Below are 11780 nucleotides of genomic sequence, written 5' to 3' on the forward strand. Positions count from 1 at the left end.
TCATGTGAGGCAGCACCCTACTCCACCAATATTGTTCCTGTGTAATAGCCGCTTTAACCATCACCGCCAAGGTACCCGGCACACTGTTGACTGTTGTGCCGTGGCGGTGTTGTGTGTTGTTTTGTGTTCACGCTGCGCCTTGGCTCCCACCACAGACTTACAAACCTGACTGCTCGCCAAGGCCCTCCAAGTGAAGCCGGCCCGGGGCCGTGGGTGTGCCCAGTTCATCCAAAGCCGACGACTTCACACACCTCACTCCCACCCTGTTTCCTGACCTCAACATTTATTTTTAAGAAAAACTAAGACCACCATCATCTTCCTGAAAAAAAACTCTGCATCACACTAGCATAAAATTGTAACAATAATGTAAAAATACAAATACAAAAATCAGAGTTAAATGAAGTAGGGAGTACACTTTGTCTTGCACTTATTTCCCTTCAACTCCTTAGTACTCAGCTGGTTTTTGTCACATCACTTTTATAAGCCCAGATCCTAAATCTGCAATCTTTTCTGCTTCAATGGTGTAGGGTACGTCCCGAGGTAAAATTATACATAGGGTCAAAATCGCCTCTGAACATAAGCCGCACCGTGACAGTGGAGTATCGATCCGTGCGTCCCTTCAATAGATTACTATTATAATCATATTGCTGTGTCTCTCTCTCTCTCTTCTCCCTCCTTTAATTCTCCCTCTCTCTCTTCCTTCTTTCCTTTCCTTCTTTCCTTTACATGTCATGAGAAACCCATGTACATATATATGGCTACGCAAATATCCCGTTAACTCTATTTACATGGGGAAAAATACCATTACAACTGTAGCACATTTCTGGCCATTACAAGTTTACGAGAGTTTATTACTGGTAAGCTGGAATCCAAGATCGAAATAATAAATTTCTTTTGATCTTGCTGGAATCCCTCCCTACAGCAGTCTGTTTGTGCGAGAGCGGCGAGCCTGAGTAAACAAATGCCGAGGCGAATGAACGCTGTCACAGCGCGACTTATTTTCGGAGGCAATTTTGACCCTATGTATATTTTTACCTTAGGACGTACCCTACACCATCAGAAGCTGAAAAGCTTGCAGATTTAGGATCTGCGCTTATAAAAGTGATGTGACGAAAATCAGCTGGGTACTAAGAAGTTGAAGGAAAAAAAGTGCAAGAAAATGTGTGCTCTCTACTTCATTTAACTCTGGTTTTCGTATGTGTATTTTTACATTATTACAATTTTATTTGAATGTGATGCAGAATTTTCTCAGGAAGGTGATGGTGGTCTCAATTTTTCTTTAAAAATTAATGTTGGGGTCAGGAAACAGGGTGGGAGTGAGGTATGTGAAGTCATCAGTTTTGGATGAACTGGGCACACCCACGGCCCCAGGCTGGCTTCACTCAGCACAATACAGGGAGATTGGGGATGAGCAGTCTAGAATGTAAGTCTGTCGCTCCGACGTGTGGCGCGTCTTCTTCTTCTTGTGACCTGTATGGTCATGTCCTCCACCTCTCTTCTGCTTATTCACACTTTCCTTTTCTATTGTATCACATTATACATTATTTAATTAAATCAATCAAAATATGTACCTTCGGCGTATACCATACAGGGGTAACTTTTTGGCATTTTCTGAGTGAAAAAAAGTGCGCATTACACGCTGCAAAATACAGTATATTTCATTCTGGGGACATCTGGGAACTATTGTGTCAAATGGAGGTGTTTTGGGTGTTGGTTTTGTACCAGTAACAATAACCCCTAGGCCAACTAAAACCTTACCATCGCCGTATAAGACACAGGGTGATTTTTCTAATCCTTTTTTTTGAAAAAAGTGCATCTTATATGGCAGGAAATACGGTATATACAGTCAGACCTTGGTTTACGAGTTTAATTCGTTCTGAAATTTTGCTCGCAAATTGAAGCACTCGTAAACCAAAACGAATTTCCCCATTTAAATTAAAGGGAATCCCATTAATGCGTCCCATATCCCAAAAACATAAAAATCATTTAACATGTTATTTTATACAAAATGAAAGTAATTTTACTAACAACTAGTAATGATAAATAATTATAAATATAAATAATATAGTATAGTAAATAAATATAAATAATATAAATAATATAGTATCATATATAAATGATATAGTGCTGAAAGCACAAAGATCGCACACTAGAGTACAAACGTAAGTGGACTGAAGGCAGTGTCACACTGGGTGTTTTCCTTCAACTGTTGGAGCTAGGAGCAACCGCTGTTGCCCTTACGGTCAATGGGGAGCGAGTTGTTGGTTTGGGTAAATACTCCTGTCCTCCCATCTTTGAAGCCACGATCATACCCACAACAGCTTCATCCTTCCAATTAACTGTTGGAGCAAGTCCATAATTTGAGTAACAGCAGTACGAGCCACAACAGCCCATACTTTGGCCTTACTTTTACAAACGGCGCCATGTGGCTACAGGGGAACTGGTTTGTTCACGTTGTGGATATGGGCAACCAACCTTGGTCGTATGTGACGCACACCCAGAAAAGTTGGAGTTGCCTGTTGCGCCTTCCGCCAACAGTTGGAGGAAAAAGGCCCAGTGTGATACCAGCTTGCAACCCTATTTCCATTGTTTTCTCGCGCTGAGTGCTCTCGTCTAGCTTCGAACAATGGGAACCCACACTCGTGTCTTTGACTTGTACAAACAGGATGCTCGTACACCAAGTCATTGCTTATTAATCAAAAGGCTCGTAAGCTAAGGCACTCGTAAACCGAGGTATTACTGTATATTACAGTATGGTCCAGACCAGTGGTTGGCACGGTTTCACTAATCCGCTAACCATTAATTAGTGAAGCTAACTTTTTCGTTAGCTGATTAGTGTTTTTGTTAACTTTGGAAACAGTTAGCGGGCCAATTAGCTTTCGCTAAATGTAGTTCTTCCTACGCTAACCTTTAAGTCCACTAAAAAATTCATACAGGCTTGTTCTTGTCCATTGTGGGCAGACACAGCACTAGTTGAGCCACGGTGCAACAATTCCAGGGCTTCCACTTTTAAGTAAATTATGCCTTAAAGAAGGGTAGTTGGACAATTATTAGGGAAACTTTTTGTTATTTTAGGGTAATGCATCTTCTATTTCCAACTCTTTGAACTCAGGATTTAATAACAAGAATTCAATATTTTCCACCTGACAAATCCCGAGCTGTGTGGGGGAGCAGTCCTGTGTAGTGTGTCATCAGATATCATCAGATTTTGTTTTTCTGCACTGCAATTGCAAGTTCATATATAAGGCATAAATAAAGTGTATGTTGAATATAATATGGTTATTAGTGTACACATTTATCATCTGATTTTGGCATGCTATACCTTTCTGGAAAGCTCCATGTCTAAGCTACAACATATTGAAATATCAGGACACTATGTTTGTTTTTAACCCCTTCACTATGGCTGGGCCAAAACAGCGCCCCGCCCCGTATCCGGGATCGCCGTGCGCGCCAAATTTCAAATGTCGCTTTTGAATATAACAAGTTTTTAGCCATAAACTCAACATAATAATCATGTATTATATATGAAAATATGCAGAAATAAATGGTGCTCATAAAGAAACTCACTACGGCTGGGCCAAAACAGCGCCCCTCGCCGTATCCGGGATCGCCAGGCGCGCCAAATTTCAAATGTTGCTATTGAATATAACAAGTTTTCAGCCATAAACTCAACATAATCATCATGTATTATATATGAAAACATGCAGAATTAAATGGTGCACATAAAGAAACTCACTATGGCTGGACCAAAACAGCGCCCTGCGCCGTATCTGGGATCGCCGTGCGCGCCAAATTTCAAATGTTGCTATTGAATATAACAAGTTTTCAGCCATAAACTCAACATAATCATCATGTATTATATATGAAAACATGCAGGATTAAATGGTGCACATAAAGAAACATAAATTAATTGATAATTTTGAGATGTAAGCATAAATATAGAGATAAAATAACTCTAATATTGGCTAAAGCGAGCCAGGACGCAGTATGCGCGTCCTCAGATATGGTACGGGGCACACAAGGACGCAGTATACACGTCCTCGTGTTGAAGGGGTTAAGGGTTTTAGAGCCAAAATACTAAACCAAAGCCAAATCCATATAAAAAAAAGTTATTGGTTAGCATTACCTTCCACTAACTTCTTTATCAGTTTACTGGTTTAGCGTAAGCGAAGCTAACTTTTTAGTTAGTGGATTACCAGTTAGCGAAGCTAACTTTTTGGTTAGCGGTGCGCACCACTGGTCCAGACCAAGTCTTTGTCACGGTCAGCGATCGTATGCCGTTAGTCAAATGAAGATTCACCAAACTGTAATAAAAACCTTTAGAACCAGCAGATCACTTTCTTCATGCTTCTGTTGTTACAGTGTGGTATATTTGTGCATAGTATGGTATACATATTACAATATGGTTCTGGTCCAGACCAAGTCTTGGTCATCAGCTGTGCTCGATTAGCCAAATGAAGACTTACCAAAAGTAAACAAACCCATACAGCCAGCAGATCACCTTCCACATGCTGGTGTTGCTACAGTATGGTATACGTGTATATTGAATGGTATATACACACACACACACACACACACACACTAGTTTTTTGTGTTCACACTAGCTTTACGATATTTTACAGCTTGTTTTATGGTAATTTTTGTCATTTTAATTCATTATGTTTGGTTTACATTAAAAAAAGGGTTACATCATGGCTTTTGGAACTTAATAATGCTCCGAGGCAGGGTATGACTGTACTGATTTTTCAGCAGCAGTTTTTGTGCAATATGACTTTAGCCATGAGCTGGCAAACCAGAAAAGAGAGTTGATTATCTAAAAAATTTAGAAAATAATTGCCAAGCAAGAAATTGAAAACAAAAAACAAAAAACTGTAGATATAATTGCTATGCAATATTAAAAATGGGGAAGAAAGTTAAAAGTGTACATGAGGTGAGGAGAATCTCGGCCAGTGCCTCTCAACCTGATGTATGCATACCCCAACGGGTATGTGAGGGGAATCTTTGAGATATGAGACACTTATCAAACTACTGTTGCTTTCAAGCATTAAAGCAAAACTTTCTTGTGTGATGCTTCTTGGACTTATTTGTTCACACATACCAGAGTAGACTTCCAATTGATTCTACATAATTAAAGCAAGTTAAACATTAACTGGGATTCAGTTAGTTGGATTTTTTCTCATATACTGGGTGAGTGGGTACATAACTGCTTCAAGAGGTACAGTCAGCAAAAAAAGTATCTAGCCATTGGTATCCACCTAACCAACACAACACTATGTCTTTAGATTTCACTCAAATTGTATACAATCAACTCATGGGTGCTCGATACCTTTTTTGCAGACTGTACATAATAAGAAAAAAGTTGAGAACCACTGCTGAAGGCTAAGCTGTTCACCCTCCTCCCTCCTCACTTGTCCTGCCCTGCTTTTCCTCAGGTGCCCCTTCTAGGCTTTCAAGCCTCCTTCCCCTCCTCAAATGAGGCCCAGGTAGCATCTCCCCTCACCCAAAACTTCTCATGACAGTGATCTACTCCTGTTTTGTCACATATGTCTTTTACTTACTGTTAAACACCTTGGAAAACTATAGAAAACAGTGTAGTGATCAAAACAAGTGTGAAAATAGTGATGAAATGTGAGTGCATACTCGTGCAGCGCCAGACGATGGAGCAACCCAAAGCGATGAAATGTGCAAACTCACGAGGATTGAGGGGAGCCGAGTTCTGTGTAGGAAGTTGCATATGCATTTACCTGTCTTTTAGCATATCTAAAGAGGGCTGAGAGCAAAGCCTCATATTGGATTTGAGCTCTTGTGCCCCACTGGACGCTTGGGCTACATTGGTGTCTGCGGCCTCACGGGTTTGCATATTTCATTGCTATTTTCACACATTTTGATCTCTATGTAGGTTCTTATGGTCTTCCATGAAGCTTCAAGGTTATAAGAAAACTAATGAATGACATTCTGGAACTAGTTACATTTGCTGTAGCATACCCCACTTATTATTAATAATTAAAAAATGAAATACATATACATATAAAATATTGATCATCTGTATATTTTGTGTTGGCTTTCTAGGTAGGTGTAGGTAGGGATCTTTAGTATCATGTTCTTTCATTTTGGCTGGTGCTAGAATGGATAGAAAAGCTCTAAGTTAAATATGAAAGAGTGACGTATGTCTTTGTAAGTGCAGTTCAAACATGTGTTATATGTGTGCTACATTGATCAGTATATTATAATTTTCATTATATTGGTGTCTAACATGCATAATTATTTTCATAGGAAGCTGGTGATGCCCTCTACAACTTCACAGGCAACTTCTCTGGGGCTGCGGCAGCACAGGTAACAATAGTTTAATTTGCTGGAGATCATATACTGAATAGATTTACTTATACTTTAGTTGTGCCTTGAGATATTCAACCCTTAAACGACAGTCATTATTGTTTTGATCAAATCCTTCGTGGTCCGTTTGGTTACCAATTGTCGATTAAATCAGACTAGTGGGCCACAAATTTTGTATGTTTGGCTCAAATTTCAAATGTTTTGCAACTGACCCTCTTGGATTTGAGATGCCATTAGTCCTCAGTGAGCCACCAGTGAACACAAGCAAGCACCCCTCAAGAAAAGATAGGAAACTGCTTGACGAGTTAGGAGGAAAAGATGGGATGAAAAGTGAAGATAATTCTGAGTACAGTAACAGTAGTGATAAATGCATTGTGAGCAGTGACAGCAGTAATAAGTGATGTAGAGAGTGATGATGTCACTTTGCCATTTCTACTGCATTTAAAGTAAAACTTTCCACCATCCCCTTCCAGCTCTGAGGTGGAGTAAAAGTGAATATAGTATATATTATCTGAATTATATCACTAGAAAGAACATTTCGTATCATAAACATTCAATTCTGAGAGGTTGAAAGAGAAAGTGAAATATATAGTAATTTGTCCTTGCCATCCTGTTGAATGCAGTGCGTTGTCTGAGGCCACCTCGAAGCTGCTTGGAGTACTGTCTTGTGCACCTCACAAAACTAGCTTTATTTCACACCCTCCAATGCCATGGTTCTTAAACTGGGGGCATTAGTAATATCCAGAGGAAGGGGGGGGGGAGCCCTGGAGGAAAAGTTGGAATTTTGTTGTTGGAGCGTTGGCTGATATTAAAAAATTTATGAAGAAATGCAAAAGTATTGCATTTATTAACTTTAGTTTTCAATAGTATAGTTAGGCTTACAACTGGTATTAAATCTGGGAGCGAATTTTATCTATAATATATCCAAGGGGACGTGGAAGGAAGGACCCATTCCTAAAGGGGATGTGGTACATAAAAGTTTAAAAAACCCTGCTCTAGCGTGACTTACATGACGTATCATAATTTGGATTTCTTAACACTTCATATTCATACAGTATGAATAATCATACAATAAAATTAGCTGTTATTTATGTTGCTTCAAGAACATTATGAAAACAATAGCTGTCATTTAAGGGTTAATTTGAATAGATATTTTTCTCATTTGCATTATTAAAATGACTGAAAACATATCATAACGTAACATAATGTATGCATATGTGCTTAAATTGAACGTTATGTCTTGAAAAAAATTATAAACTAATAATTTGCTTTGCAGGAAATCATTTCTTAGATTTTTACTTTGAGGCTGTTTTCAAAAGCCCTATAAGAGCTGCTAGGGAATATTGTGAGGGAGTTGTTGCTGTGGGACACCTATATGATTGCGTCAAGCTGATTTACTGTCCGGTTTGGTTCAATCCCCTACCTGCAGGGAGTTGTGTGGGCTGTAGTGTGAACCAAACACAGCTGAGACTTGCTCAAAGTTGAGATAACTGGGTACTCTGGTTACTCATCCTTGCTTGGCTCACATGCTTGCCCACTGGCAGCCCCTAGATCAAGGGCGGGCAACCTATGGCCCGCAGGCCATATCTGGTCCATGATGGCCTAGTGTCCGGCTCGCTACCCTGCTAGGCATTAATATTGTGATTTAGTCTGCCAAAGCCCAGAAAATATTGCCAATCAACATCTGGTAAATACTGTTTGGCAAGCCTGTGCTCCTCACCTCACTTCGTGAGAGTTGCCAGGTCTATACTTTTAAAGGTGATCTGCTCTTCTTGAGATTTGGTTATCCTTTGTAATTTTAACAAAAAAGGACAGGCTGAAACTGTCTAGTCTTAGGGCTATATTGTTCTTGTGTGCGACCTGCAACAGGAGATCGCCTCTTTCCTCCATCAGAAGTATCTTCCCCACATTCATCACTTTGACCCGCAGTGGCTCGCTCACCTGACTATTCTCATTGACATCATTGGCAGGAGACCACCACTTTTTTCCGTCAGAAGAATCTTCCCCACACTGGGGTCACTTTGACCCACAATGGCTTACTCGCCTGACCCTACTCATGGACATCACTGCGCAGTGGAGGCTGAATGCCCTCAAATGTGAAGCTGCAAGGCAAAAATATTCTCATGACAGACATGCACTCACACATCAGCGCCTTCAAAATGAAGATGTGCTCAGTTGTCTGATGTTAAGTTTGCGTATTTTCCTTGCCTTGCTGCTTGTGGATCTGGACACTTGCGTTAGTGTCATTGCTTCTATGCGGGAAGAATTTGCTTCTGTTTCGCAGGAGTCATGCTGCCGGCTTTGGACTTCAAGCTGTTCACTGCCCCCTTTGACTTCCCTGTGGACGATACCCCTGCCCCACTGCAGGCGGAGTTGGTGGAGCGACAGTGCAACGATGAACTTAGGACGACATTTTGTACCTCTTTTCCATTGTCCATTGACCACGACCTCGTCCTCCCTTCTAGTAATTTCCCAAAATACATTGCTCATGTTCAACACATCGAGGCCATGTTTAGAAGCATCTACTGTTGCGAACTGCTTTTCTCCAAAATGAAGGACACGAAGTCTTGACATCGCTCCCAACTCTTTTACCTCCACCTCAGTGACATTATTCTGTTGTCAACCTTATCCATTGAGCCAGACATTAAACACCGGCTCGACGGATAAGGTAGACAACAGAATAATGTCATTGAGGTGGAGGTCCAAGATTTGGGAGCGAAGCCGGGACTTCGTGTCCTTGTTTGGATGATCGTATCCGTGAATCACAGCAATTGTAATTCGAAAAATGGGTAGTATTATAGGTTCATCGAATGTGAGAAATATCGTAAATTGATAGGTACATCAGAAACCATTGATGATGATGCACATAAGCCAGGAAGCATCCCTTGCGCTGCAATCAGTTTTGGTATAACGAAGGTATTGTGGACTTGCTGTCATTCAGAATTTTGTCCAGAAAACAAATTCTGGGAAATATGGGTCCACTACTTCAAGGGTTTGCTGTCATTTCTGAAAATACTGTAAGTTTCACAGCATCTCACTACTAAAGATGTATTGAACTTAAGTTTTTTTTTGTCCTTCATAGCAAACTTGCTTTTTGTTTTTTATTCTTCACATGTATGTTTATGCTGGTGTTCATATTTATCTAAACTGGTTTATTCTTTTTTTTCTTTTTTCCCAGGGTCAAGGTTCATCTGGACTCAAGGAGGCAATGGAGTGTCATTATGGTGATTGTAAGTGCATCAAGCAAGAATCACATGGTGAGGCATCAGCAACTAAGCCATGTTCTGGTAAACATTGTAACTGTACTTGTAAAACTCACAAAATTGTTATGGCACACAAAAAGGAAAATGTTGGCAAAATTCACAAATGCCCACACTGTGACTTCACCAGTAAGCGGTCAGATAATGTCAAGCGACACATGTTGCGCCACACAGGAGAAAGACCTCACAAGTGTCCCCACTGTGACTTCAGTGCCAAGAGACCGCACTCCCTCAAAAAACACATTGAAAATATTCACAATAAAGATCTCAGAGGACATGAACTCATGGATAGCATCCATAATAAAGATCTCAGGGCTCATGGCATAGTTGAAGATATTCACAACAAGGATCTTAGAGGAGATGGTATTGTTAGATAAAATGTACATTGTTTCAAGTTTTCATGAACTTGTAGGTATAAAGTATTCAAACAAAAATTCTGAAACTAACTGAACTCCAGATGAAATGTAGTTAGTGGGATATAAACTATCCTAAAGGGGATAACATTTGATATGAATATAGGTATGTGTGGCTCTGATTCAAGTTTTGCTGCTTCTGTGAAGAATTGCATTACATATTGTTTAATTTTTCATGATACATCTTTTGGGGTATTTTCTGTCGGGCTAAAATGGTGCCTCCATGGTGAAGTGGTAGCACACTAGGTACAAATACAAGGGCTTATATTTGAATCCTGGCCTGGGCCAGAATTTGATACTCAGCCCACCCAGCTGTTCATCCTCATGTTAGGGCTGGTTTATAAACCTAGGGAAACCTGGGGAAGGTAACTGTGGTAATATAAATGTCACATTGGCCCTGTGTCCTGGGGAAATGGATTATTTCTCATCACAGGCTCAAGGGTCAGTGTGGCAGAGATGAGGACTGACCTAATCTTTACCTTTAAAATGAATGAAGATATCTACTGTTCCCTCTAATGTTGATCTTTTATAAGTACACATTTATTTTTTGTCTTTCAGTTTTGTTCCTCTAATTCAAGTAGTATTTTCATGTGATGCTTTTTTTTCTCTTCATTTTCAAAACATATTTGAGCACTGACATCTGAGTATTTATCCCAGCTGGTGAGTTAGGTTCACATGACATTGCCTTCTCTCAAATTTTTATGAAATTGTTGTACCACTATGTGTATATGCATTACTATATACACTATATACATTTGCATATATACTATATGTGCATATATATATATATATATATATATATATATATATATATATATATATATATATATATATATATATATATATATATATATATATATATATATATATATATATATATATATATATATATATATATATATATATATATATATATATATATATATATATATATATATATATATATATATATATATATATATATATATATATATGCATTCTTTTTTTCAAACTTTAATGTATTTAGTACATTACCAGAATCAGTCATGATCATCATCATCTTCAACATTACTATCGCAGTCTTTGTTTAACAGGAAAGATTTTCTTAACTTTTATATTTAATTTTTATTTATTATTTGCATTATTTTAAACTCTTCTGCGGTTTTATGGAGAGTGTCCCTGACAACAAATCTGCGGGCCTGGGTTTGAATCCTGGCATGAGTAGTCAGCATGCAGCCCACCCGTCTGTTCATCCTTCCTTTTGGGATGGTCAATATAAGGGTACCTTGAAAAATCTGGGGATAGTAAACTGTGGTAACCTGGATGTTGCACTGGTTCTGTTTGGTTAAATGAGTTATCTTCCACTACAGCCTCAAAGGGCCAATGGAATGGAATACTTCCTTGTGCAGTTATAGCGTATACTCCTAGCTTTACCGTACCTTCTATTGGTTAACATAAATCCATGGAAAGATATAAAAAAAATACTTTTTTTTTTATTATTATTATTTTATTTTTTTACGTCTTTGCCTGTGGCGCCGGTAGGCTTGTTTGGAGGGGCCTGATGGTATGGCCCAGCTCATTGTGGTGCAGGCAAGTGTTTATAGTGGCGCCATCTTGCATTGGCTCATGCTGCCCTCCTGGAGCTCACCTTTAACCCTTAAAGCGCGGGTGTCGACAATAGTGGACAGCTGGTGCCTGGGCTCAAACCATAGGTGTCGACAATAGTCGACAAGGCATTTTTTTACTTAGTGCCCCGTCATATTTATTTTGTTTATGCTGAAGTTGGGTATGCATG

The 11780-nt window shown here is 39.3% G+C and overlaps 1 protein-coding gene across 1 annotated transcript in view; it reads left to right on the forward strand.

The window, feature by feature from the left end:
• LOC126999927 (zinc finger protein 181-like) overlaps positions 1-10744 on the forward strand; it is a 66827-nt gene extending 56083 nt beyond the window's left edge. The window contains exons 3-4 of the mRNA XM_050863089.1: positions 6274-6333; positions 9512-10744. Coding sequence (XP_050719046.1) covers positions 6274-6333; positions 9512-9970 — 519 coding nt within the window. The 3' untranslated portion in view covers positions 9971-10744. The remainder of the gene's footprint in view (positions 1-6273; positions 6334-9511) is intronic.
• The last annotated feature ends 1036 nt before the right edge of the window (positions 10745-11780 follow it).

The sequence above is a fragment of the Eriocheir sinensis genome, chromosome 17 (genome assembly GCF_024679095.1).
Source record: "Eriocheir sinensis breed Jianghai 21 chromosome 17, ASM2467909v1, whole genome shotgun sequence".
NCBI classification, from domain to species: domain Eukaryota; kingdom Metazoa; phylum Arthropoda; class Malacostraca; order Decapoda; family Varunidae; genus Eriocheir; species Eriocheir sinensis.